Source organism: Brassica oleracea, chromosome C8, assembly GCF_000695525.1.
Source record: "Brassica oleracea var. oleracea cultivar TO1000 chromosome C8, BOL, whole genome shotgun sequence".
NCBI classification, from domain to species: Eukaryota; Viridiplantae; Streptophyta; class Magnoliopsida; order Brassicales; family Brassicaceae; genus Brassica; species Brassica oleracea.
In genome coordinates this window covers 36,757,950-36,785,258 of record NC_027755.1, presented here as the reverse complement: position 1 = coordinate 36,785,258, position 27,309 = coordinate 36,757,950, and the positions used below count along the sequence as shown (strand labels likewise).

General features: G+C 38.5%; 5 protein-coding genes and 1 long non-coding RNA gene across 8 annotated transcripts; 3 read left to right on the top strand and 3 right to left on the bottom strand.

Annotated features, from left to right (window-relative positions):
• The first annotated feature begins 4,263 nt into the window (after positions 1-4,263).
• LOC106311845 (myosin-5) lies at positions 4,264-13,668 on the top strand. 2 transcript variants are annotated; one of them, XM_013749159.1, is made up of 38 exons: positions 4,264-4,485; positions 4,758-4,883; positions 5,199-5,336; positions 5,422-5,567; positions 5,661-5,817; positions 5,908-5,966; positions 6,075-6,234; positions 6,314-6,463; positions 6,545-6,681; positions 6,782-6,928; positions 7,018-7,119; positions 7,354-7,411; positions 7,505-7,606; positions 7,691-7,728; positions 7,812-7,938; positions 8,033-8,203; positions 8,289-8,420; positions 8,581-8,690; positions 8,786-8,846; positions 9,074-9,251; positions 9,455-9,660; positions 9,750-9,869; positions 9,968-10,066; positions 10,191-10,409; positions 10,562-10,701; positions 10,928-11,045; positions 11,123-11,179; positions 11,243-11,293; positions 11,403-11,573; positions 11,652-11,798; positions 11,886-12,095; positions 12,179-12,316; positions 12,394-12,464; positions 12,545-12,644; positions 12,725-12,838; positions 12,917-12,997; positions 13,104-13,174; positions 13,272-13,668. In XM_013749159.1, exons 1-38 carry the CDS (start codon positions 4,483-4,485, stop codon positions 13,393-13,395), a joined length of 4,539 nt encoding a protein of 1,512 aa, XP_013604613.1. In that variant the 5' UTR covers positions 4,264-4,482; the 3' UTR covers positions 13,396-13,668. The 2 variants fall into 2 exon arrangements, with proteins under 2 accessions (XP_013604613.1, XP_013604611.1); XM_013749157.1 differs by lacking the exon at positions 4,264-4,485 and having other exon boundaries at positions 4,752-4,883.
• Positions 13,669-14,055: 387 nt separating this feature from the next.
• LOC106312588 (disease resistance protein RML1A-like) lies at positions 14,056-18,027 on the bottom strand. Of its 2 annotated transcripts, none has more exons than XM_013750157.1 (5): positions 17,514-18,027; positions 16,325-17,399; positions 15,924-16,250; positions 14,630-15,835; positions 14,056-14,550 (listed from the first exon to the last, which is right to left on the bottom strand). In XM_013750157.1, exons 1-5 carry the CDS (start codon positions 17,975-17,977, stop codon positions 14,377-14,379), a joined length of 3,246 nt encoding a protein of 1,081 aa, XP_013605611.1. In that variant the 5' UTR covers positions 17,978-18,027; the 3' UTR covers positions 14,056-14,376. The 2 variants fall into 2 exon arrangements, with proteins under 2 accessions (XP_013605611.1, XP_013605612.1); XM_013750158.1 differs by having other exon boundaries at positions 15,924-16,229.
• A 934-nt stretch (positions 18,028-18,961) lies between these two features.
• LOC106308020 (probable disease resistance protein RPP1) lies at positions 18,962-20,981 on the top strand. Its single transcript, XM_013745132.1, has 3 exons — positions 18,962-19,473; positions 19,552-20,623; positions 20,787-20,981. The coding sequence occupies exons 1-3, from the start codon at positions 19,046-19,048 to the stop codon at positions 20,877-20,879; spliced, it is 1,593 nt and encodes a 530-aa protein (XP_013600586.1). The 5' UTR covers positions 18,962-19,045; the 3' UTR covers positions 20,880-20,981.
• A 100-nt stretch (positions 20,982-21,081) lies between these two features.
• Positions 21,082-22,699, bottom strand: LOC106309310 (nuclear transcription factor Y subunit A-8-like). Its single transcript, XM_013746349.1, is given in 5 exon segments — positions 21,082-21,665; positions 21,668-21,826; positions 21,959-22,000; positions 22,083-22,195; positions 22,331-22,699. Coding segments are annotated over 5 exon segments (987 nt in total). The 5' UTR covers positions 22,629-22,699; the 3' UTR covers positions 21,082-21,290.
• Positions 22,700-23,568: 869 nt separating this feature from the next.
• On the bottom strand, positions 23,569-24,337 carry LOC106309309 (histidinol dehydrogenase, chloroplastic-like). The gene is made up of 3 exons (XM_013746348.1): positions 24,326-24,337; positions 24,113-24,223; positions 23,569-23,934 (listed from the first exon to the last, which is right to left on the bottom strand). Exons 1-3 carry the CDS (start codon positions 24,335-24,337, stop codon positions 23,569-23,571), a joined length of 489 nt encoding a protein of 162 aa, XP_013601802.1.
• A 1,613-nt stretch (positions 24,338-25,950) lies between these two features.
• LOC106311460 lies at positions 25,951-26,384 on the top strand. The gene is made up of 3 exons (XR_001264020.1): positions 25,951-26,024; positions 26,109-26,172; positions 26,300-26,384. It is a non-coding gene; the product is annotated as an uncharacterized LOC106311460 (long non-coding RNA).
• The last annotated feature ends 925 nt before the right edge of the window (positions 26,385-27,309 follow it).

The window sequence follows — 27,309 nt, the reverse complement described above, 5'->3', positions numbered from 1 at the left end:
TGGCCCGTTGGGGCATCATGCCCGTCGGGGCATCTGGTCCGCAAGGACATTTGGCCCGTTGGGGCTTCTGGTCCGCAAGGACATCTGGCTCGTTAGGGCGAACGGCCCGTTGGGGCATCTGGTCCGCACGGACATCTGGTCTGCAAGGACATCTGGCCCGTTGGGGCATCTGGTCTGCAAGGACATTTGGTCCGCAAGGATATCTGGTTCGCTGAGACATCCGGCCCGTTTGGGGCGTGTAGTCCGTTGGGACATCTGGTCTGTTGGGACATCCGGCCCGTTGGGGCATCTGGTCTGCAAGGACATTTGGTCCGCAAGGATATCTGGTTCGCTGAGACATCCGGCCCGTTTGGGGCGTGTAGTCCGTTGGGACATCTGGTATGTTGGGACATCTGTCCCGTTGGGGCGTCTGGTCCGTTGGGGCATCTGGTCCGTTGGGACATCTAGTCCGTTGGGATATCCGGCTGATGACGAACATCTGGCTCTAGTTGAGCATCTGACCGTTAAAGGGCGTCTAGTTCGTCATAGCAACACATCTGGTCCGAAGGGACATCTGAGGCAAAGAGAGCGATGGTACATTTAGCGTTGAAGAACGCATCTGGTACATTTGGCGTTAATAGCGCATCTAGCACTTGAAAGTGCATCTTGTACATCTGGCGCTGATGGCGCATCTTGTACATCTGGCGCAGAGAAACGTATCTGGTACATCTGGCACTTGAAGGTGCATCTGGTACATCTATTATTGAGAGGATTCAAGTCAAGGTGGAGAATTGTTGATATGCCTTGAATCTGGATGTTACATCTAGGCGATGGATGTTACATCACGTACATCATACCGACTCGGTTGCATCAAGAGCGTTGCATCAAGTTATTATGGATGTTACATTTGAACGTGGGCTTAAGCCCATGAGTCCGTTTAGTCTAGGGTTTTAGATGCGAGATGTTACTATATATATCTTGTATTTGAAATAACTCTAAACTTGCACTTTGTAAGCTCAATATCGTCTCCAATAATAAGATCTCGCTTTGCCCGTGGATGTAGCCCTAGGGGTGAACCACGTTAAATATCCGTGTCGTAGTTACATCGCTTTTATTCATCTGTTTCCGCATCTGTTCCTTCTCACGTCCGTTACAACAAATGTTTTGGACCGAAACAACAACTCTACTCTATCTTTGTCTATCCGATGAGGACACCGCAAGTGTAGTTCCGATAAGCTGCGTTGTAACGCGACGCGAATCCAATCGTCAACACGAGACTTTTCGTAGCGGCCATTCACGGAGAGAGTCTTGATGGGACAGGTACTTAACAGAGCGACTGTCTTGTCCACGAAATCGGCGAATGCACTCGACCTTGCAGCGGTATCTCGGTGGTCGGGATAGAGAAAATGGAGTCATCAAAATCAAGGCTGCTGTCTGCGAGAGGAAGCAGATTCTTCCACATCTTGGACAGAACCGATGTGGAAGCAGCAAGTTTTGTGGATAGGAAAGACAAGATTATGCCAAGAATATCATCTGGCAAATTGCTTATTGAATCTCTACAAGATATAGACTCCAACTGACCCTTTCTTCTGCCTGCATGCAATATTAATTATTATATGCATGGAAAAAAAAAAAGCTATTAACGAATCTTTTTTTTTTTGTTTAACCAGGAGTTGGGTTCGGGCCTTCGGCCCTACTCCATCTAGGCCCGGAGCCAGCCTGTGTCTGTACCTGTTAAGGTCCTGGACACTCCTCCCACGGTGCATCGAACCCGGGAGCGCAACAACACCAACGCCTGCGCTTAAACCAACCAGGCTGCCATATCCGTGGTTTTTTTTTTTTTTTTTTTTTTTAAATGGAGCTCAGAATGGTGGCCATGTCATCTGATAATCAGAATAAATGCGAAGGACCCAACCAACGCCAAGCCTTTATCTTCACAGCTCAGATCTGCACCAGCCGGTAATCGAACCCGGTAATTAACGAATCTTGATTAACCAATACACACAAATCTGCCAAAACGAATCGGGAAAAGGATCAACATCAAACTTACGTTTTAGAATCGAAGCCAGACCCATTAAAGCAAGATTTGATTATATTTTGGATTTAGAGGAAGAGAGGGTCCTCTCTTATTTATACGATATACTAGGTGTTTTCCTGCATCATGTGCAGTGATAAATTTTTTAAAAGTTCAATTATATTTAAAATGAAATTTATTAATATTATATATTTTATTATTTTTGACTAATATTTAATATAAAGTTGATTATTTAAGCATAAAATTAAGAAAAATAATAATTTTGTTTATTTAAATTATATTTAATAATATATATGTAATATATTTAAAATTCGAATCTTAGATAATTTTTTTATTTGTTTATTTTAATTTATTAAATCAATTTGTATAAAATTACTAAAAAATCTTGTAAAAATTGTATATTTATTAAAAATTATAACTAAACAATATTTATAAAATTTGTAGATATCTAAAAGAAACTAATGAAATTACGATTAACAATTTTTTTTTTTTTTAAAAAAAGATGTAGAAAATTTTAAAAATATTATTAATAAAAGTTGTACAATTATAAAAATAAAATTAAATAATATTTCGAAATTTATAATGCATATTTCAGTTTATTTATTTTAGTGATGATTTATGAGTTATTACCATATTTTAAGAAGTTTACCAAAAATATAAATTAACATTAAATGTATGTATCAGTTATTGCTATATTCTATAAAGTTTACCAAAATATATATCAGTAATAAATGTAATTGTCCATGTCATATTAACTATAAGTCATGTAATCAATCGCCATATCATCATTTTTTTGTACAAATGATTGTAGAGAGAACATGTGGTAAATCACTTCGAAAATATAGTTTAGGGGAGCAAGTGGTCGTGCAAATTTGCCTCTCACGTTTTTTACTTTTATTTTCTCCTTTACCCAAATTTCTCAATTAAACCACCTTTTTAAGGAAAGTCGTTCCTACCAAAATTCTTTGTTTCCATATATGCTACATTTAAACCAGTAAATAACATTTTGCGTCCATGTACTACATTTATTTACAACCCTAATATTCATACTCAGAAGACTGATATTTAGTCGCTTACAACCAGGGGTGTTAAAAAGGGTTTTTGACCCCAGCCTTGCATTGAAACTTGAAAGATATAAATGCAGTCATATTTTAGCCAAGTTCAATTTTAACTCTAACAGTTTACATATCAATGGGCTGACCCAGATTTAGTCCATTCATAATATTTTACATAACACAAGTAAACAACATATTTAGATAAATATAATACTTTTATTAAAATATTTATAGTGCAAACAAATAATATTTGGTGACTTTGACATAAAACAAGATTTTCGTGGGAAAATTCATTTTTTGATTTTGCCAAAATTTTAAATTTTGCAATTTTGGTGAAAACTAAATTTTTGGGGTTTTGGTGAAAAACTCAATTTTTGCGATTTAGCAAAAAAAAAATTCAATTTTTTTCACGATTTTAGGGGAAAAACTTAATTTTGTGGTTCTGGCGTAAAATCATGTTTTTACGATTTGGCCAAAAATTTGATTTTAAGTTTTATCGAGAAAATTTGATTTTGTGGTTTTACCGGAAAAACTTCATTTTGAAGTTTGTTGAAAAAATTCGATTTGCCAGTTTTGGCAGAAAACTCGGTTTTTGGTTTTGATGTGAAACTTAATTTTTGGTTTTGGCAAACAACTTGTTTTTGAGATTTTGACAAAAAAAGAAAGAAAAAAAAAATCTATTTTTGTGATTTTTGAAGTTTTGGCGAAAAAACTTAATTTTTTAAAATCGAACAAATTTAAAATTTCAGTATGTATTTAAATATTGTATAATATTTGTGTTAATCAAAATAAATGAGCTGAAATTTAAGTCCTATAAAATTTAGGGCTTACATTTTTTGAACTCTATTTCAAAAAATAAGGATTATATATGGCTAAAGATTTTGAATAGAAAGTTAGGACTAACCCTGTTATATTGAACTCATATTAACATCCCAAATTACATCCAACCTAAAACACTTGTTTCAGTTTCATGATCTTCATACAGTCATCTACAGAAAATATTTTTCGAAAAAAAATTCTTAATGAGGAGGGATTTTAACAGCTAAGTTTTTAAACTCTAAAATCTTGAAAAAATAACGTACAATCAACCGATGCCGTCCACTTTCAATCAACTATGGGACCCACTAGTGGGGTATCCTTATCAGACAAATACAAAAATCTCCAAAACACACAAATCCAAAAAAAAAAAAAGAAAAAAAAAAACGAAACGCTTTTTGAATTTCTCCACCGGCGAAGGCACACACCGATTCAAAATCCCTACTCCTCGAAGAAGAAGAAGAAAGAGCCTTCCTTTCACAGAGAGAGATCTCCGGTGAAAGGACGTTGACTTTAGTATAACCCTCCAAGTCTCTCTTCAGAGGACCATCAATCAACTCTTCGGGAAGCTGAACACAAAATCAAGATTTAATTTAAATGGTATTAATTCAAAATTCTACTTTTCTGTTTTTTTTGCCATAGTGTTCTCGTGTCTCTTTGTATTCTTCATCTACAAAAAGCTTCTGACTTGTGCAAGATTTTGGTTTGACTATGTCTTAGCTCCATTCGAGAGGCTTATACTCTTTCAAAGTTCTCGTTTTTTTTTTATTTGAAGTAACTTTTTTGCATAAAGCTGCAAAATTGATTATTTGTTGCTCTTGGACCAAGAGGCATTGATGCTGGTGCTGTTAAATGTAATGCATTGGATGCAGGCTGCTCCGGTTATAATTGTGGGCTCGCATGTGTGGGTTGAAGATCCGCATTTAGCATGGATAGATGGACAAGTTACTCGCATCGATGGTCAAAACATTCATGTCAGAACTAACAAAGGCAAAACCGTAAGTTTCCAACTTTTTTGTTTTTTGTTTTACTTGTGTCAAGGAGCTCTTACATGTGTGTGAAGTCTCTAAAGAGTTGTTGGAATAACTGAGCTGGTGAATCTGATTTTGGAATGGGATACTGTATAGCCCTAGGGTCTTAAGTTTTTTTTTTTACCTTCTGCATTTGAAAGTAGGTGTAGGTTATTGTGCTTTAAGTGCTGTGATACATACTTAATAGAGGAAAGGATCTAGAAAATAAGTTATCAATATGTATTGAATGTCACTATGTCAGTAAAGCAACTCAATGTTATCCCAATGTCCTATGGATTTCAGGTTGTGACGAGTGTATATTTCCCCAAGGATACTGAAGCTTCACCTGGTGGTGTAGATGACATGACAAAGCTTTCATATTTGCATGAGCCCGGAGTCTTACAAAACCTTGAGACGAGATATGAACTTAACCACATCTACGTAAGCAATCTCTTACTTTTTTTTGTAGCTGCAAATGAAGTCATTTACGATATTTATACTGATTAGCTCTGTGTTACTTCTGTAGACATATACAGGGAATATCTTAATTGCAGTTAATCCATTCCAAAGGCTGCCTCATCTTTATGCAACCGATATGATGGAACAATATAAAGGAATTGGACTTGGAGAACTGAGTCCTCATGTTTTCGCAATCGGGGATGCTGCATACAGGTTTGTGCATGTTCACACCCATCTTTTTTTATCATACTTGTATCTATCTCTCGTGAGATCACTTGCTGATTATGTCATGGTGTAAGATATTAGGGCGATGATTAATGAAGGGAAAAGTAATTCGATTTTGGTAAGTGGAGAAAGTGGTGCTGGTAAAACGGAGACGACAAAGATGCTCATGAGGTACCTTGCCTTTTTGGGAGGGAGGTCTGGTGTTGAAGGAAGAACAGTTGAACAACAAGTCTTAGAGGTTTGTTTTAATTTTTTCATGATTAATGGGGAGTATTCTATTTATGGATGTATACAACTTAATGCTTATATCCTCACTTAAATATTGCAGTCCAATCCAGTTCTGGAAGCATTTGGCAATGCAAAAACTTTACGGAACAACAATTCGAGGTGTGCATTCACCATCTTTCCTAATCAGCAATTAGTTAGTTACTAGGCTTGTTGTTAAATGCTTGGTTTGGAAAAAATATTGAACATAGTTTTTAATTATTCTCGCAGTCGCTTTGGTAAATTTGTTGAAATCCAATTTGACAAGCATGGAAGGATATCTGGGGCAGCTATCAGGACTTATCTGCTTGAGAGGTCCCGTGTTTGCCAAATCTCAGACCCTGAGAGAAACTACCATTGCTTTTACCTTCTTTGTGCTGCTCCACCAGAGGTATCTCAAAATGTTGATTGACACATTATGTGCTTGTTCATCCTACGTGTACTCATTTTTTTCCTTTTTTTTTTTGCAGGACATAAAGAAGTACAAGTTGGGAAACCCACAGTCATTCCACTATCTAAATCAGTCAAGCTGTTATGAACTGGATGGTGTTGATGATGCTAGTGAATACCTTGAAACCAGAAGAGCTATGGATGTAGTTGGAATCAGTAATGAAGAACAGGTCCTCAAAATCTTGAGTGTTGTCAGATTTTCTTTGGGCTACTTCCATGTTAGTGTCTGACATGTAAAGTAATATTTTCAGGAGGCAATCTTCAGGGTGGTTGCTGCGATTCTTCATCTTGGTAACATTGATTTTGGACTAGGGGAAGAAATTGATTCCTCGGTGATCAAGGATGAAAATTCACGATTCCATCTTAACTTGGCCGCAGAGCTACTTATGTATGCTCCTTCTTTTCTTACTGTATTTGAACTTCTTTTTTTATTTCCATTTTCGCTTCATTGGGCTAATGTTCTCTGTATTGTGCACATGTTACGACAGGTGTAACGCCAAGAGCCTAGAAGATGCACTTATTAGGCGAGTGATGGTTACACCTGAAGAGATTATCACGAAAACTCTTGATCCTGATAATGCAATTGCGAGTAGGGATACCCTGGCAAAGACAATATATTCTCACTTGTTTGACTGGTAAGCTATCCAAGCAAATTCCCTCTTCTATTTTCCACTCTGGCATTTGCATATATCTTTTTCATAATGCATTGTCCTTTCGTTTACAGGATCGTGAATAAAATCAATACTTCCATCGGGCAGGACCCAAGGTCAAAGTCAATTATTGGAGTTCTGGATATCTATGGGTTTGAAAGTTTCAAGTGCAATAGGTAACGTTTTTTTTTTTGCTTTCACATTTACTCCATTTCATTCCTAGGGTGTAGGGAAGATTAATCTTGTTTGAAAGATCTCAAAATTTAATAGGAAAATAAGAGTTTGATGTGAAGTTCAGTGATATTAAGTGGGTGTTACATACAGTTTCAAGTAATGTGTGCCAAGAAGTTGGAAGGATACTTTTATCGTGGAAGTTGTTATTTAATTTTATGTACGGCTTTCTGATACAGTTTCGAGCAATTCTGCATCAATTTCACGAATGAAAAACTGCAGCAGCATTTTAATCAGGTTAGTCAGTTTTGTATTATCCTAATTGGCCAACCCCTATACCTCTTGATAAGTAGATTGTACTTATTCTGGTATCGTATCACACTTTTGCAGCATGTTTTTAAGATGGAGCAGGAGGAGTACACCAAAGAAGAGATCGATTGGAGCTACATAGAATTTATTGATAACCAAGATGTTCTTGATTTAATTGAAAAAGTATGTTTCTCCTTAATTTTACCAGACTTACATTCAGTTTATGCTTTTCCTTTTCTAATGTTGAAATTGCGTGTCTTCAATCAGAAACCAGGAGGAATCATTTCACTTCTAGATGAAGCCTGGTATGCTTTAGCTTCCTCAGATTAACTTGTATGCCTTTCTAATAGTGCTATCCACTCATGTTTTATTGGTTGGTTCGACACAGCATGTTTCCCAAGTCTACACATGAAACCTTCTCCAATAAGTTGTTCCAGACGTTCAAAGGTCACGAGAGATTTTCCAAACCGAAGCTCTCTCAGACTGATTTTACGATATCGCATTATGCAGGAGAGGTACAGTATTTGCTTCTTTATGGCTTTTTTTCTTTCTCTCAATAGAATTGAAGTTGAAGCTTTCCGTTCTTAATATGTTTCCTACATTTGCAAGGTTACTTATCAATCGAACCATTTTATCGACAAGAACAAGGATTATATAGTTGCTGAACATCAGGCGCTGTTTACTGCATCTAATTGCTCCTTTGTGGCTGGTTTGTTCCATGCGCTTCATGAAGACTCATCCAGGTCATCGAAATTTTCTTCCATTGGGTCACGGTTCAAGGTATTGCATTTGAAATTGCTAAATAAATATGCATTGCCAGTTTTAAAAGTAAGTTTATTGATCTTCTTACTTAACTATATTGCAGCAACAACTTCACTCGCTGATGGAAACCCTGAATGGTACAGAACCTCATTACATAAGATGTATAAAGCCGAATAATATTCTTAAACCTGGCATCTTTGAGAATTTCAACGTCATTCATCAATTACGTTGTGGGGTAAGGATTACAGTATCCCTTTTGTATTAGTATTTTCGTTTTATTAATGTGATCACCAACACATCATAAATAACATACTTAACACAATATCTCTATAATATATTTAGTATCATTAAATGCTATGTCTTCCACATAAAATTACAACTAGTTGCATTTTCAGGGTGTTCTTGAGGCCATTAGGATCAGTTGCGCTGGCTATCCTACCAGACTTGCCTTCTATGATTTTCTCGAACGTTTTGGTCTTCTTGCTCCAGAAGTTTTGGACGGAAAGTGAGTATCTCTCTGAGGTTTCTGCATCTCTATGAAAAACACTTTTGTTGAAACTAACATTAATATGCTAAGCAGTTCTATCATAACTTTTACAGTTATGATGATGAAGTAGCTTGCCAAATGATTCTTGATAAGAAAGGTCTGAGGGACTACCAGGTGTGATATGCTTTTTTCTTTCTTTCTGGCTTGCTTCTTTCTTTCTGGCTTGCTTCTTTCTTTCTTTCTTTCTAAGTTTTCTTTTATCCGGTTTCATGTCGTGGTCGTGATCCTCTGGATCGTAACCTGTTATAAAAGAAAATAAGTATCCTTTTCATCGTTCTCGTTATCAACATTGTCAGTATTTTGTTCTGATCACATACGTACCTTTACCATGTTGTTCCCAGGTTGGAAAGACAAAGATTTTCCTTCGAGCTGGTCAGATGGCTGAACTAGATGCTCGGAGAGCAGAGGTGCTTGGAAATGCTGCCAGAGTCATTCAGAGGCAATTCCGCACATGGATTGCCCGAAAGAAATTCCGTTCTATTCGAAATGCTGCAATTGTATTGCAATCCTTCCTAAGAGGTATTTCTCTACGCATCAGTATTCGAGATGCTGTAATTGTTTCGCCATGGTTTAGGCTGTTCACTCAGAACTATAGGGCTTACCCGTTAACTTTCTCACTGCCTCCTTTTATTTCCATCCTTTCTTCTTGACCAGCTGCTTGCTCATTTCTATTGGTGGTGGTGGCTGGTAGTTTTATGGTTTGAGTATTTTTTGAATTGCAGGCGAGATTGCCCGGACAGTACACAAAAAACTGATTATAGAAGCTGCAGCTCTAAGATTCCAGAAGAATTTCCGCCGGTACATCGCCAGGAAATCTTTTGTAACCAACAGATCAGCTGCAGTCGTGTTGCAGACTGGCTTTAAGGGCATGATTGCACGTAATGAATTCAGGTTAAGAAGGCAAACAAAAGCTGCCATAGTGATTCAGGTATATCATGTTTTCCTTTTCTGACGTAAGCAAACTTTGGTGACTGTTCTTTTTGATGCATAAAATATTCTTATATCTTTCATTTTCAGGCCCACTGGCGTGGTCAGCGAGCATACGCATATTACATAAGACTTAAGAAGGCGGCAATAGTCACTCAATGTGCCTGGAGATGCAGACTTGCTAGGAGAGAGCTTAGAATGCTAAAATTGGTTGGATTCAATCCTCTATAACTTTTTCTTTGCTTTCTAACACAGTGTGCATGAATTTACTTATTCACCTGTTCACTCTCATTTTTATATTGATTTAGGCTGCAAGAGAAACTGGTGCTCTTAAAGATGCTAAAGATAAATTGGAGAAGCGGGTGGAAGAGCTTACCTGGCGTTTGCAATTGGAGAAGCGATTAAGGGTAACTTTAATGTCAAATTTTCTTTTGGAAATATATTTAGGGTAAACAAATTTGCATATTGTGGTCTGCAAAGTTAGTTGCTAAGTATGGATTATATTATTTTATCTTCTTACTGTTAATGCAGACTGATTTGGAGGAGGCAAAGGTGCAAGAAGTTGCAAAGCTGCAAGAGGCTTTGCACACCATGCGGTCACAGTTGAAAGAAGCTACTGTAATGGTATTAAAGGAACAGGAGGCCGCTCGAATAGCAATTGAAGAAGCAGGTTCAGTAAAAAAGGAACCTGTTGTTGTTGAAGATACAGAGAAGATAAATTCTTTGAGTAACGAAATTGAGAAGCTAAAGGTAAATAACTGACATCTTTATAGCAAAATGTACTGGAGACATACAAAATAATGTTTTAGGATTGAAGAAAGTAAATGCTTTATGGTGTTAGCCTCCAAATTTGATTGTTCATGCCGCTGAGCTAAAATCTGGACATGGTCCTAACCATGCAGGGAATGTTGTCATCAGAAACACATAAGGCAGATGAAGCAACGCAGGCTTATCGCAGTGCATTAGTCCAAAATGAGGAATTAAGTAAGAGACTTGACGAAGCTGGAAAAAAAATAAACCAGCTTCAAGATTCTGTTCAGAGGTTTGTATTTGCTTCTCCATGTGAAACTTCCTTATATTCTTTATACAAATATGCTCCCCTATATTGTTTTCTGGATGACAATATATATTCACGAATTCTAGGGTAAATAAGCTTCTCTTTTCTCGTTTGATGCATTTAGAGGTTTCAATAGTATCAGGTATTGCATTTAGTGCATATTTTTCTCTAAAATAGGAAGTCTGACAAAGATTTTCTTCCACTAAATTAGATTCCAAGAAAAAGTCTCTAATTTGGAGTCAGAGAATAAGGTACTCCGGCAACAGTCTCTTGCTCTCTCACCAGCTAGTAGAGCTTTGGCCCTAAGACCAAAAACTACCATAATTCAGGTACTACCGGACACCGGCTATGTCTTTGCATACAACTTCTTAACAGTGCATATGACATCTTTCGTTTTTCCTTGAAGATGCAGAGAACTCCCGAGAGATTTACTTTCTCCAATGGAGAAACAAAACAAATTCAGGTATGTTAATAAATTAATACCATTTACAGTGATGGATGTTTGATACTTGATCATTTTCTCCAGGAACCTGAAACTGAGGATAGGCCCCAGAAATCGCTTAATCAGAAACAGCTGGTAGCTATCACTTTGAAGTCTGGTCACATATTTTATTTGTGTGTGCTGTTTTGTGTCGCTATGCATTTTGCAGTCTCTTTATATGCTGTTTTTTTCCTCCATCTTGCAGGAAAACCAGGAGCTACTACTAAAGTCTATCTCGGAAGATATAGGATTTTCTGAAGGCAAGCCTGTTGCTGCATGCCTGATATATAAGTGTCTGATACACTGGAGATCTTTTGAAGTAGAAAGGACCAATATATTTAATCGTATAATTGAGACAATAGCATCCGCCATCGAGGTAGTTTCAATGTTCTTTTGTACCAATGCCAATTTTATGGGTGGTCATGGTCTCATGCTATGTTTTACGTTTTTACAGATGCAGGAAAACGACGATGTACTATGCTATTGGTTATCCAATTCCGCCACACTTTTAATGTTACTTGAACGCACTCTGAAAGCGGGTAACATACCTCCCTCGAGACATCGGGCGATGTCTACATCTTTGTTTGGACGAGTATCTCAGGTGGTTAGAAGTGTTTACGTGTCTGTCTTAAATTGCTTTAATTCAATTAATCTCACTTTTTCTCTCATGGAACTATGTGCATAATAGAGTTTCATAGGCTCTCCACAAAGTGTTGGATTCCCATTTATGAATGGAAGGGCGATTGGTGGAGGGCTAGACGAACTACGTCAAGTGGAAGCTAAATATCCTGCTTTGCTTTTCAAGCAGCAGCTCACCGCTTACCTAGAAAAGATTTATGGAGTGATCCGAGACCGTATGAAGAGAGAGATTGCGCCTCTGCTTGCTGTTTGCATTCAGGTAGGGATTATTAGCTCTGGTCTCACAGCTTATATAATCTATTCTCCTGAGTCTGGTTTTGTTTTGCTGTTTGATGGAAACAGGCACCAAGGCAACCACGTTCTGGTTTAATAAAAGGACGCTCACATAATAATTTTGAGGCTCAAAAAGCGCTAAGTGCTCATTGGCAAAGCATTGTCACATGTCTAAACGGCCACTTGAGGACTATGAGGGCCAACTATGTGAGGAAAATAAATTTTTCAGCCAAAGCTGTAATGTGTTTGCTTCTTACTAATTTTGAAGCTTTCTAAAACTGCAGGTGCCTTCGTTGCTAATTTCTAAAGTGTTCGGGCAGATATTTTCATTTATCAATGTTCAGTTGTTTAACAGGTAAATGTGTTATAGTTGCAACTGTCAAGTCGCTGTATATTGAACATGTACATTTATGTTTTTTTCCTTTTTATGTGTAGCCTTGTTTTGCGACGTGAATGCTGCTCGTTTAGCAACGGAGAGTATGTAAAAACAGGACTTGCAGAGCTTGAAAAGTGGTGCCATGATGCAACTGAGGAGGTAATAGATGTCTCAAATCCTCTCTACATTTTTTCCAGACAGTTTTGCTTATTAAAAGTTGCTCTCTCGGGTTGTTCTAGTTTGCTGGTTCGGCTTGGGATGAACTAAAGCACATCAGACAAGCTGTTGGCTTCTTGGTTATACATCAGAAGCCTAAGAAAAGCTTACACGAGATAACTACTGAACTTTGTCCGGTTAGTCAAATAATATTATTTTAAGTAATCTTTTTTTTCATCTGTTCATCTCTAAGCAAATTTCTTGTTTCTCTGCAGGTGCTTACCGTGCAGCAACTTTACAGGATCAGTACTATGTATTCTGACGACAAATACGGAACACATAGCGTATCTTCAGAGGCAAGTGAATATTTGTTATAAGAAAATCCAAGATTATTGAGACAATAATCTGAAGTTGAAACAGCAGAGATAAAATTTGATACGACACAAAAACATGGCTATGCAGGTGATGGGAAGCATGAGGCAGACGGTTTCAGAGGATACCAACAAGTCATTTTTACTAGACGACGATTCGAGGTAAAACATTTATTTACTAGGAGGAAGAAAACAGTAAGAATTCACTTTAAGAGATTTGATCTTCTGATAATTTTTGTCTTGGTTATTGTTTTTGCAGCATCCCATTCTCGCTTGAAGACATCTCGAAATCGATGCCAAACGTAGAGGTTGCGGAGATCGATCCTCCTCCATTGATTCGCCAAAACACCAGCTTCATGTTCTTGTTGGAAAGGTCAGACTGAAGTAGTCACTACTCGTCTCTACCGAATCCATGATCTCTAGGACTTTTTCAGATTAGGAGATCAGTGTTGTGCTATAGAAACAGAGCCTGTATATAGGCTTTCTTTGCCAGTGGCTTTCTGGTTATAGTCTGCTATTAGTAGGGGTACAATAGGCAGGAAAACCTTTTTCTTTTATAAAACTACCATTGCAAGTGTGCAACAGTTATATGTGAATTCATGACCAATGAAATTTTATTTCTTATCAATACATTGCAATTTAAAGGTTGGATCTCATTACCTTGTTTTTGTATCTTACTGCTGCCGTCGATTGTGAGCATATGACCAAAATCTAAGACATCAAAATGTGAAACTTCTAAAACACATTATCAAAGGGTAGTTTAGAGAGTCTGCCAGCTGATTTGTTCCAGGAAGCAGACTTATTTTAGTTCTCAGGACAAGTTATTGAGGAAACTGAAGTGAATCAGGTGTATCATACACCGTGAATTAAGTTGGGTTCTTAACTGGTATAGGGAAAGAGGAGTGGGAAGCTACAGTGCTTAAAGTAAATGCAAAGCATGGTAAAATAATTGTGGAAGCATCACAAAGATAGAAACCTATACATGAGTGTGAAGAATCACCTGTATCATATTCCCTTTCATCTTTGTTTAGTTTCCTCAGTAATAAATGATAATATGTGGCCATACATTTAACGGGTCAATACTTTTTAAAGTTTTATTAAACAGTTTATGATAGTAGCAATTTTGGTCAAGGGACCACCCACTTGGCGTTGTGTGTTTTTTAACTCTACACAAATTTCACTTACAAACATGGAGGGGGGAAAAACGTAATGTTAGCTGATAAAATGAAAGAACCATTGAGCTTCTTCATTCAGCTAGTGGAAGTGACTGTAGCCGAAAGGGAATGAGACACACACAAGAGTCGAAGTACTGTTGGTGAACTGAACGATTCCATTCAAATGCAACCGGAGATGACCATCATTACCTAGCTATTGCCCATCGTCTTACATAGAAGAAGCACACCCAAACATAGAGCAAAAGCCATTAGTTTCAAGGTTTCGGAGCTAAAACGGTCTGTGTAGATTGTTCTGACACTCTTCGTCCCTCGATCAAGCGTATTCAATATCTTAGGTTTCTGGATGCAAGCACATAGCTGTACCTATTAAACGAAATAAAAGGAAGTTAGCTTTGCCTATAGAGATTGAGAGAATAAGGACTACAGTAGAGCGTTGTTTTACCTCTTCACTACGTCTTCCAGATGGAAAACGAGTGAATTGACTTAAAAACTGATTCGGTTGGAAGCAAGTGCTGAGATCAAGGTCATCAACAGAATGATCGATTGAAAGGGAGAAAGTTTCTAAGGACATGCAGCCATGTGAATATAGGTGCTTAATGCTCAATGGAAGCTCTGAAAGTGATTTTAGTTTCTTGCAATAGTTGAGGCAGAGAGTTATCAGCGAGGAGAGGTCTTTGATGCTTGTAGGCACTGTTTCAAAATCGTGTCGACTGATATCTAAATACGTCAGCTTTGTAAAAAACCGAAGCTGATCCGACAATGTCTCTACATGTTTGCAGTTGTCAAGACGAAGCTCAAGCAAATTGTATCTTCCATGGTCTTGTTCTGCATGAGAAATGCTCACCAATGTGTGGAGGTTGGTACAATCAGAGAGTGTGAGCGTCTCCAGCTGGTATAGTTGTGGCAAAGCTTCAAGTCTACGGCAGTTACAAAGCCTCACATGTTTTAACTTCGTAAGATGAGTCATTGATGAAGGTAAACCCCTGAAGAAGTTTCCACTTAGGTTCAACTTCTCTAGAACTTGCATGTGATGAATGTCATCTGGTATTTCTTCGATGTTTAAGTTGATTAGATTTAGCTCCATCAACCAGGGAAAATATGAAAAGCTATAACACTTGAAAGGATCCCTTTGCTCACTGCAGTTAACTTGCACGATGTGAAGCAACTTAAAATTGTAAGGATGTGACATGAGCCTAGCTGTTTGCTGCTCCAACAACATTACTTGATGAGGGATATGCTGCTCAGAAATAAACGAAAAATGTTGCGCATATCCTCCGAGAACCTTCAACTCAATTTTCAAGTTCCCCTTGATTGATAGATTTGTGAGAGAAATGTCTCGAGACTCTTCTGCTAACGGTTCTGCATCAAGAAAATCCGTGTGGACCGATCTAACGTGCAAGCTTCTTCTGCCTTCAAAGAAAGTAGCTTCAGATTCCTTTACTATGATAATTAGATTCTTTAGCCCATCACAGTTGGATAGATCAAGTTTTTGTAGTCTAGGTAGGCTACAAATGGACTCTGGAATCCTTGTCAGGGAAATGCAACCTTCCAGCATCAACTCTTCGAGATACACTGCTTCCTTAAGATCTGGAAGTTCTTTTAGATACATAGATCCAGTAAGATTCAACCTTTTCAGATGCGAAAGTCTCTGACATTTGATGAAACAAAACATAAGGAATATGTTGGAAAACATTTAAAAATCACATGTACAAGCTTAGTTTTGTTTGGAAACATACCGTGGGACTTCCACTCCAAAGAGTTGTGAGCTTGCTGTTACACAGAATTACTTCTACAAGACAATCTGTGTTGATACTGGAAGGCAAGGTTGTGTAAGGATATGCATCCCACTGTAGTAATCTAAGTTTATAAGGTAGTAAAATTTCGTCTGGATTGCTCTGTGTCCTTGAATCTAAACTTTTGTAACGCCTGCCGTTGTGGATTTTCAGATATTTGAGATTCTCCATCTGCATGAAAACTTTCCAGTCTATATGATTAGGCCTTTCAGAAATATCTAGCACGATGCCTTCAGTTCTCGTTGTTCCCTGATATATATACATGTCACACTTTATCAAAAAGAGGAATCATGGCATAGTAAACATTAAAAAAAAAAAAAAAAAAAAAGCAAAAGAGGGCTTACTGCTCTGTCTGCAAGTCGACATATGTCGTACCAGTGCCGCAAGATTGGTTGTAGGGCAAGGTCGTTGCCTGATTCGTTCCGTCTTCCTATTTTCTCCAACAAATGGTGCATGGCTATACGGCCATTAGTAGACAAATCGATGAGAGACTTTTCCGCTAAAACCCTTATCCCATCTTCACCACGGTGGAGAAGAGACTTGACACGCGAGACAAGTTCTCCATTGAAAAGGCATGCGACATGAAGAAAAGCAGTCTTACTAAGTTCGTCCAAGCTCTCGTAGCTAATATTTAATATTCTTGGAATATTATCGTAAGGAGCCTTTTCAAAGGAACGTAAAGCCTTATCCCACTCCATTTCGGACTTCCCTCGGAGAGAACTTCCCAAAGCCTTGACGGCCAAAGGATGACCTTGAGCAAGCTTCGAAGCACGACTTGAAAAATCTGAGTAGACACTAGAAGGTGGTTGTCCTCCTTTAAAAGCAATCTGCTGGAAGAGTAGGAGTGCTTTATCATCATCCAAGTACTCAACGTCGTACACTTCACAGGAGTTAAGCAAGCTCTTATCCCGCGTGGTTATGATGATTCGGCTCCCTGGTGCAAACCACTGAACCTCTTTTGCCAAGGCATCAAGCTGTCTAACATCATCAACGTCATCAAAGACAAGAAAAACTTTTGCGTTTCTTAGCCTGAACTCAAGTTGTTGTCTTCCGTGTTCAACGCTTTCCAGCATCACATTCTTTTCACGGAAGATACTAGAAAAAAGTTCATTTTGTAGATGTAAGAGACCATGTTTTCTACAGCGTTCCGCAACGTTCTCCATGAAATAATGATGAGGTGAAAATCCAAGTTTATGGGTTTGGTAGAGATACTCTGCTATAGTGGTTTTACCAATGCCTCCTGTTCCAACGATTCCTATGATACGAGCATCATCCTTGGAGTCCATGTCCAAGAGAGGGCTGAGAACTTTCATGTGAGCTCTCATCCCGACAACATCACGGAAACATATTGGCAACATAGGTAACAACCGGCTTGAAATGTGTTGAACTATTTCTTCAATCATCGTGGCATCGTCCGAGCTGAAACGGAAATTAAGAGAACTCAATAAAACTCACGGGCGCTCGATATGTGTTTTGAGATAATAATAACTAGGTGTTGCCATAATCGCACAATAATAATAATAAAAATCATACAATTTTGAGGATTCCATGCCCTTTCGGTTGGCTATATCCTTAAGAGCTTTTGTCCAACCAGGAACCTTCTCAGTCATTCGTAAAGAGAAACTTTCTAGGAGCTGATGATGTCGGACGTCGGAAGGTTTTACTTCATAGAAAATCGGAACAACTTCAATCTCCTTGTTCTCGACAAGTTCCATGATCAACTGAAGCTCATCTAGGCACCAGCTTGAAGTAGCGTAGTTCTTGGAGATAACCACGACAGCAAACCTTGATGTCCGGATGGCTTGGCAGAGTTCGTCGGTAATGGAATCTCCTGGTTCAAGCCTCCGATCGTCTTTGAAGGTTGAAATTCCCCTGATGGAAAGTGATCCGTACAAATGGCCAACGAATATTTTGCGGGTGTCTGGTCCTCGGAAGCTGATGAAGACACCGTACTTGAAGCTTCGATCCGAAGCCATTCGGTTCTGAACTGGATCCATATGGATTAAGAGTTGAAGACTCAAATAATGAGGTTGAAAGTAGAGGCAGCTTTAGAGCATCTTTAACCCGTGAACCCAAATAGAGTGCTTATTATTATTTTTAATTTTTTTTTTTAAATTAAAAAAAAGAAAAATTAAAAATGAACCAATTACATGCCGTCACGTGTCAGTAAACCCGTGAAACAGTGGAAACCTCGGTGCTTAATTTGGCATTTTTGACACCGCTTCTTCCTTTCTTGTGGTAGGGCCTATCCCTTAGCACTCCTTTAACCACTGCCATCAATGGTGCTCTTAAGGACTTGTTATTGGGGGGAGTGAACTTCTAGTTTCACCGACCAATAGAATTGTGTTATTTCATATTCGATATCTTTTAAAAAAAGAAACAAAATATTGTCAAATTATATTATCTTTTTAAAATAGTAGTAATTTCAAAAAAAAATATTTTTAACGTCGTCAGGAAAACATTAAACCTTAAATCCTAATTCCTAAACCCTAAATTCTAAACCCTAAACTCTTGGGTAAACCCTAAACTCTATGATAAATCTTAAACTCTAAATCAAAATCATTAAACACTAAAACACTCAGGATTTAACGTTTAGGATTTAAGATTTAGAGTTTTAGGGTTTAATGTTTTTATTAGAGTTTAGAATTTATCCAAGGGTTTAGGGTTTATCCAAGAGTTTAGAATTTACCCAAGGGTTTAGGGTTTATGGATTAAGGTTTAAGGATTAGGATTTAGGGTGAACCTAGAGTTTAAAAGATATCGATTTTGAAATAATAAAATCCTATTGGTTGGTGAACCTAGATGATGAACCCAAAAATAACGGGCTCAAATCCACCTTGTTTCTTCTAACAACCCCCACCACCAAGCTAAGTTCAAAAAAAAAAAAACCCCACCAACTCCACCAACTCCACCGGAGAGAAATTTTAAAATGTTTTTTTTTTGTCTTCTTCACTGTCGTTTTAAATTTAAAGAAGCAAATACACAGAAAGAAAGTAAATATTATTCAAAGAAGGGACCTAGTTTTTTTTCTTCTCAATCTCTTACAGACCTTCAGATCTTAAGCGATGAAGTTCGATGTATTCCTCAGTTTCAGAGGAATCGACACCCGAAGAACTTTCGTTAGCCATCTTCTCCTTGCACTGTTTAAAAAGCAGTTCAAGACTTTCAGACAAGAAGAAGAGATGCCATGGAATCAACCAGCTTCCACTCAAGTGCTCGAGGCAATTGAAAACTCCAAAATAGCGATCGTGGTCATATCGAAGAACTACACTGCTTCAGTCTCGTGCCTCGACGAACTGGCGAAGATAGTCGAGTGTGAGGAGAAACAGTCGCTGGTGATGATTCCAGTCCTACACGAGGTGGATCCTTCAGATGTTCTAGGGCAAGCACACAATCTTGATGGAGATAAAAACAACAACTGGGAGACGGTGGAGAGATGGAGTAACGCACTGGCCAGTATGATTAAGACCTATCAACAAGTATACTCTCATTGGTAATAAATTAAGATTAACTATACATCTGCTGGGTTTATATTACAAACTAATTCTTGACCTCTCCAACTGCATCATAGGGAGGATGGAGACTCAAGTGAGGATGGAGACACAGACGCTTTCATTATTTTTAGAGTTATGCTCCAGGTTTCGAAACGTTTGAAACCACCACCCGCGAAAATGGCAGAGGCTATGTATTATTGTCACTGGACGAAACCTGAAAAAACTGGATTTCTCACCAAAGGGATCATGCTTGTTAGAGCTGCTTTCAGGAAGATAGCTGGGAGAATTATGTATGCAGAAAAGCTTATTAGTGTCGTCAACTCTAGTACGCCTGCAAGGAGCCCTGCGTACGTGCAAAAAGAGAAGTATGTTACGGGCAACGAGTTGTCTCAATTGGTTCCATCTATTGATTTCGATAGCCTTGTTGGGATGGATAGGCAAATGAAAGCAGTGGACGCACTGCTGCTTAATATGGATTCCGAAGAAGACGGACTTGGAGAAATGGGCATTTGTGGTGGGGAAAGAGTTGGCAAAACAACACTTGCGAGATGTGTTTACCAAAAGATCTCACCACAGTTTCAAGATCACTACTACTTTGAGTATGAAACCGCACACTCTTCTCTGGGAATTGGTTCAACCTGTTTGCTACAGAAAATCGCAAGAGCTGGTCTATCGGAAAAAGTAGCTGTTAGACCGGGTGAAGTTGTCAAATTGGAGTTAGAGAGATTCGATGAACTTGTGAATGCCAATCTTGGACATCGGAAGGTTTTGCTTATTGTAGATATCCATCTCTATGCCACTGGCCAACTCGAAAATATCAGAAACATTGCTCGTCGGTTTGGTCCAGGGAGTAGACTGATATATGTCACCCAGTCCAATCGTGTGCTACTCAAGTGTGGAGTCAAACACCTCTACAAAGTTGAGACTCTAAGATATGATGAAGCTCTTCAGCTCTTTTCACAATATGCCTTCAAACAGGAACACGTCCCTAGGGAGTACTTCCGGCTCTCCATTCGTGCTGTCCTGATTACAGGTCGTATTCCACTGACCCTAAAAGTATTCGGCTCCTTCCTACGCGGGAAAACCGTCAGTGAATGGGAATCCGAGCTATGTAGACTTGAAGCATCGCAGGATAACTGCGTTGCAAAAGTTTCTAGCTATATCGGAAATGCCTTCTCTTGAAGAAGATGGCTATGCATGTTACTTCTTCCCTCTTGGATGATCAATATGTGGAATCCCAGTTCCAACTTACACCATGTTCATAGACGCTATGTTGCTTTCTATCTTTCACTATTTTGTGTATGTTCTAAAGATTGTGCATCGTTGTTTTATGGTCACTACTTATGAGTTCTTGAAGCCGCTTTCGTCCCATGACAGGCAGGCCTTACGGAGAATCCGTAAGTAGCTGACTAAAATGTGGCTTTGCCTTTCTGTTTTTTTTTTCTTGTTCTTGGCCATGTAAGGAAGGTATTAAACTCTTTTCCTTGTAAATAAAGAACTTTTAATCGACTCTTCTTCTCCCATTGCCAATATTGCTTCGGTTATCCTTTAAGTGGAACGTTATGCCTGACTAGATCATCTTCAAAACGGATGAATATGAATTTTGGGAAATCAAAGAGAAGAGACTATATCACAGAGTTAATTACATATGATTCATGGTACAAAGGACAAAACAAGATATGAAGCTTGAAGTCTTTTTTTCATCGTTCAGCCTAGACATCAAAACGTGAAATAAGAGCCAAGAAGAAGCGAACCAACAGCCAAGGATGACTTCCCTCTTTGTGGGGAACATAAACAGCACCAGATTCCAACCGTCTCAGATATGGACGGAAAAGTGGTGAGTGTTCCTTCCACCTCCATGCATGTCATTTGACTGACCATGAATATACATAGTTGGTTTTGTCTGAGGTGGACAATCTGATAACTGGATTTCATAGCGTCTAACTCCGTCAGAGACAGAGGTTATGTCGGATCCTGATGTGGTTGAACAACCAAGGTCGTTGCTGGCGTGCAGCTGATGGGCCACGAATCCAGACATGTTTCCCATGGTGTCTTTCTGTTGGATTGACGTGTCATGTTTTGGCTCTCTAGATTCTTGAAGCTTTTTGGTGTTTAAGAATCTTCCACCAGATCCTCTAGGTCGTTTAAGAGCGTGAACATGTCGAGATTCATGAAGATATGGCTGTTGTATACCTTACGCGCTTTGATTAGTTTGTTTTGAGTCTCTAGCTTTGCACGTTGCTCCTTCCTCCTCATAATTGCATGGAACTGCTTCGCATTGACAAAGACGGGCTCATTGTCAATGAAGTCCAGTGGTAGGGGAACTCGACCCACCATTTTGGGATTCCATACCTGCAGAAAGTGTATTGAAAAATCACATGGAACTGCTTCAGAGCATAATGTTCCATTACAAGTTCACCTTAAGCATATACACTTTTAGCAAAAACATTCTTCACCACATGTAATGAAGAAGGATGTACTTACTGTTGCATGTGGAAGGTAACCACCAAAACAGGAGAAGTTAGCCTGAAACAAGAATATGACCCAAGATGTTAGTCAACCATCACAAGTTCTGTCTTATCATTACTGATAGTAGATTTACAAATACCTTCCCAGGAGCAAAGTGAATATCTGAGGTTCCTGTCGTGTAGGAGGAGCCTGATTTTATATTATTTGGAAATCCCTTCCTTTGAGTTTTTTCAAAGCTATCTAAAGAAGAAAAGAGAGACCAGATCAAAAGGATTTACCAAAGATCAGGCCATTGCATAACAAAACCATGCCATCTTGTCTTTTCAGTACATGTTCTGGACAGTAACAAGAACCGAATAGACTCCGGAAATTCTTTAAAAAATGGACCTGGTTGTGCTGAAAATGAGATTTGTCTCGAATGGTTATCATCATCATCATCATCTCCGGTAGTTGCAACTTCAGTAGAGGATTGATCAGTGGACTGAGTTGAAGAAGGGTCCTTGTCCTGGAAACCGATTTTAGTTGGGTTAAGAACATGTTTTGATCTTGCATGCACCTTCAAACTCAGTGATTCAATCACAGCGTAGCTCTGAACATTCGATTCAGTTGGAAGTCCCCATGAGATGGAAGTGTTCAGGTATGGTGGAGTTGAGTGAGCCGTAGTAAATGAATCTTTCTTATCCATGTGACTCAGGCTAAAAAATATAGCTTACTGGCTACAAGAGGAAAAAAACAGTCATTATCAACTATCTATCATTCATCCATTTATAAAGATTCTAAAGATTAGATTGTTGAAGAAGATATATAGACTTATATAAGACCAAAATCGATGGAAACAGAAACTACAAAGTCTACAATAGGGAGAGAGAGAGAGAGAGAGAGAGAGAGAGAGAGACATTATGGATTCAATGAAGAGACGACTCAGAATGGTTTCTGCTTCACACCTTCTTGCTCTTTCTCTCTCTCTCTCTCTTTCAGTCAGATAGATATTCAAAGAGTGTCTCATGTGGTTTGTATGTATAAATGAATGTCTTCTGATGCAATGCTTTGGTCTCGTCTCTCCCACAGTTTCTTCTCTCTCTGACCTTAGAGCATCATTATCCCTAAACCCCTTAAAGGGTTTCTTAACTAATTTTTAATAGTTTTTAAAGTGTAAAAAGTGATTTAAGAGACTTAAAAAGAGATTTGAACATTTAGGTGGTTTATTGCAAGTCTCTTAATTATGGTTCTTAAAAACAATTTATAAAACATTCTCAACACAAGTTTGTTTTTAGAGATCATCGTTGTTGTTACTCACTCATGTACACAACTAAACAAATTTATAAAACATTCTCAATAAAAGTTTGGTTTTGTTTGATTTTGCAAGAACTAAAACTTATACATGTTTTGTTTGGTCTGTTCCTTTCACTCTGCAGTTCTCGAAGGACCTTTGCCAGCTTGAGCAAGAAGAAACTGATCAACAAAACGATTCCATCATTCTTGAAGCTTACTGTATAAACTTGAAGTCTCTGTCATTTGTAAATAAACCAATCCAAATTATGACAAGAGTGATACATCTCTTCATTTATATCATCAAACAATCTAAAGAAACCAAATTTTGTCTCCTTTGAATCTGAAACTAGCATTCATTCACTTTGTCTGGCTTCAATATCCTTGAGTCTGAGAGTAACGGCTCTCTTGTGTGCATCTAGACCTTCTATTTCAGCCATAGTCGCCACATAGGGACCAAGGTTTCTCAGACCTTCCTCTGTCAAGGACTGCACAGTCATGAACTTCAAGAAAGAGTCTAGAGAGACGCCACTGTACATTCTCGCATATCCATACGTTGGGAGAACGTGGTTTGTGCCGCTAGCGTAATCCCCAACACTCTCTGGCGTCCACGGCCCTATGAAAACAGAACCTGCGTTCTCGATCAGTCCCTCCCATTTCTCAGCGTCTTTGACGTTGATGATCAAGTGTTTGGGTGCGTACAGGTTTGAGAAAGTTATTGCCTGGAAGATTTAAGAAACAAAGTTGGTATGGGATGGTGCTCAGCCTGCAGAGACACAACCAAAAAGAAAGAAATGTACAAGTTAGCAGGTATGATAAGAAGAATAGACAAAAACTCATCCTGATGTGTGAAAACTGAACATGTTTTGTAGCTTTCTTTTTCTTATTGCCGGTGAGTACCTGAGAAAGTAAGTCCGCTGCAATGTAAACTGGACTAGCATGTTCATCAGCGATGACTAGAACTTCTGAAGGGCCAGCAGGCATATCAATCGAAACTATTGCCTCGCTGTTCTGAAGTAAGAGAACCAGAAGCAAAATTAGAGGTAAACTTCGATCTAGTGGGACTCATAAACAATTTAGAACCAAAAAGTAATAGAGGAAGGATATACGTACTTGAAGAATCATCTTAACAGCTGTAACATACTGATTCCCAGGACCAATTCAATCAATCTTTCATGAATACATGCATTTCATTTAACAAAAGTCTCATCATTTTGTCCATATAGTTTGAAACTTTCCTTTTCCAAATCAAAAACCCATTAACGTTTACAACATTACACAGCCCAAGGAGATCGAAAAAACAAATGGAGACACGATAAAGGAGAGGACTTTCAATCCTATTCAAATCCCTTACTCCTTGAAGCATCAAACTTTCAATCCTATTCAAAACTACAAGAACACCCACAAGTTTGATTACTTCCAACCTTAACTCTTTCAGAGATTCCTTTGAAACTCATTTTGATTTACACAAAGACAATCAAAGGGAAGCTAGAAAGTAAGCAAGTAAACTATACCTCTTTCTGGTTGCCCCCGGAGAAAAGACAATAGAATTTGCCCTTGTTTTTGGTAACAGAGGTTCGCAGAGAGAAGACAGAGTTTGAGTCGAGAGTAGTCCGGCACCGGAGGAGGAGCAAAGAGGTGGAAGGAGGAGGATTTATCAGTAGCCATGATCGAAAGGAGGAGAATCAAAAGAGGAAGAAGGAAACAACACATGTCCTTTAACATACGTCTCTTATTGTTCCAATTTAAGAGACGTGTTTTCACTTATTACATATTTTTGATTTATTTTAATTCACTTTTATATCAAGAGACCGTGTGAAACAACAGCGATAAAGATGCTCTTACTTCATTAATATCTTTTCTTTTTTGAACTTCATTAATATCTTTAAGGCAATTGCTCCATCCATTTATACCAAAGGCATGGAACACTATTTTTCCCCCTATATTTTACACTAAAATAGAGTAATTCTATTATAGAGTTGAATTTGTTCCAATAGTTTACTCTATAATAGAGATACTCTATAATATAGTGAAATATAGAGAAATGTTGTTTTTTACTTTATTTTAGTGTAAAATATAGAGGAAATAATAGTGTTCCATTGGAGATGGTCTAGATGTTCCATTTTTACTCTATACTCGTATCTTTATGCACTTACAATATTATCTTTATCCAACCACCTAACCTTTTTATAAGTAAATTGCTTTATTACAAGTCAAGCTAAGACCAGAGTGTAGTAGTTATCCAAAACTTTGGAACAACCAAAAATCATTTTACTTTTTTGCTAATGCTTGTTTCTTAATTTCTTTTTCCAATACTACTTTGACTTTTATTCGATTCTAATGTTTTTGGTAGAGATGGCAGTTCAAGGGCTTGCCCGCGGGCCTGACCCGAAAAGGCCCACTGCGGATGGGATTGGGCAAAGATATTGTGGCCTGTTTAGTTGCGGGTCTCGCGGGACAGGACCGCGATGGTACTGGGCCGAAGCGGGACGGACCGAAGCGGGATGCGGGCAAACATTAAGGCCCGCTACACTTTTCTCACCGAGAACAGAGCTAAACGGTGATCGGGTGATGACTATGGCCATTCTTGCTCTCTGTGTTTCTTACCTTTTGATCGACAATCACAAGCTCTTGTACACAACTCATCTTTTTTTGCATGCGATCAAAGACTCGCCTTCTTCTTCTCTTCTCTTTTCTTTTCGTTTCTTCATTTCTTTCTGTCTCTTCACTTCTTCTTGTTCTTCGATCAATGACCACAGAGCATCCTCTTCTTCTCCTCTACACAGTAGAGCGTCGACGACCATGTGCAGAGGTATTTAGCTCATGCCTCTCTGTTTACACGATTTTAGATTTCACATTATTACACTAATATCCTAATATAACATCTCGTACTTAGAGCAAATCAGGAGGGATGATCTGGAGTCTCTTGGCTATATGATTATGTATTTTCTTCAAGGAAGGTAAAATTGATGAAGCTGCACTTTTTTTTCTATTCGTCCTTTGTATTCTTATAGTTGTCACGGATCCTTCACATCTGTTTTTTTTAGCCTTTTGTTATTAATCAGAATTTTTTGTTTATCAAAACAGCTCCATCAGGTTGTGGACTCTAAGTGGCGAAGTTCTAAGTCACGACTCTTCACCAAGGTGGTTTGTTTGGTACAGTGGAGTACCAGCTTCATAGCAGAACCTTGAAGACACTTATGAAACAAACGAGACAAACTATTAAGTTTGTTTCTGTTTTTTTTTTTGATCAAACCGCATGCATTACTTTAGAAGAGTTTACACCCCAACTAGGGGTATGGTTACAACCAAAGAGAAAGCTGATTTTGCCACTGGATCAGCCTCTCCATTAAAGTTTTGAGAAATGAAAGTACAAGATATAACATCAAAGTAAGACCAGTAGTGATAGATATCAAACATGATACTGAAAAGTTCCGGCTGAGATCCACCATTCTTCAATAGCTTGATGAGTGATAGAGAATCAGAGAGAACTGTAAGGGATCGGACGTTTGAGTAGACGGCAGTAGCTACCGCAAGACGGACAGCAATGGCTTCAGCAATGAGTGCTGATGATACATGATTGCGAGACTCGCAGAGGTTTGGTAGGGTGATGTATTCCACCCGAGAAGATGACTCCAATGTCGCAGTTCCTACCCTTGGAATCCCAAGCTGCATCCACATTGCAGAGACGTCCTCGTATCTCGACAACACTAGGAATAGCAGAGATGTGACACCAAGATGTTCAGCCTTTGAACAGTACAGAGAATGAATCATCTGTTGAGTAATCTTCCAGTCTAGAGGTTGACAGTACCACACATGAGCAGCAACAATACAAAACCGATGGTAATAGGAAAGTTGAAGTTGGTTTCAACAGAGTGGTGATAATCAAGATCTGAAACCACCACCTAGCTGAAAATCTGCAAATTAACATTAACTATTCCACTCTGGAAGAAGTTAGACAGATCTGAAACCAAGAAGCAATAGGCAGCGAACACTCTATAGCAGAGTGGAAACAGCCAAGAGACATAAGGATGTAGCCAAAGGACACAAAGTCTATCAGTACAATACCAACTAAAGCTCGAATCACCCACACATCT

Bases quoted from the DNA above. Each gene is read 5' to 3' on its own strand.
- LOC106311845 (XM_013749157.1), top strand. From the start codon at position 4,752: ATGCAGGCTGCTCCGGTTATAATTGTGGGCTCGCATGTGTGGGTTGAA. The intron at 8,421-8,580 runs GTAAGGATTACA...TTGCATTTTCAG, and splicing joins TTCATCAATTACGTTGTGGG to GGTGTTCTTGAGGCCATTAG. The intron at 12,998-13,103 runs GCAAGTGAATAT...ATGGCTATGCAG, and splicing joins CACATAGCGTATCTTCAGAG to GTGATGGGAAGCATGAGGCA.
- LOC106312588 (XM_013750157.1), bottom strand. From the start codon at position 17,977: ATGGATCCAGTTCAGAACCGAATGGCTTCGGATCGAAGCTTCAAGTAC. The intron at 15,836-15,923 runs GTATGTTTCCAA...ATCAAATGTCAG, and splicing joins TTTGGAGTGGAAGTCCCACG to AGACTTTCGCATCTGAAAAG. The intron at 14,551-14,629 runs GTAAAACAACGC...TTCGTTTAATAG, and splicing joins CTGGAAGACGTAGTGAAGAG to GTACAGCTATGTGCTTGCAT.
- LOC106308020 (XM_013745132.1), top strand. From the start codon at position 19,046: ATGAAGTTCGATGTATTCCTCAGTTTCAGAGGAATCGACACCCGAAGA. The intron at 19,474-19,551 runs GTAATAAATTAA...ACTGCATCATAG, and splicing joins CAACAAGTATACTCTCATTG to GGAGGATGGAGACTCAAGTG. The intron at 20,624-20,786 runs GTTTCTAGCTAT...TATGTTCTAAAG, and splicing joins AGGATAACTGCGTTGCAAAA to ATTGTGCATCGTTGTTTTAT.
- LOC106309309 (XM_013746348.1), bottom strand. The intron at 23,935-24,112 runs GTACTCACCGGC...TAAATCTTCCAG, and splicing joins CAGCGGACTTACTTTCTCAG to GCAATAACTTTCTCAAACCT.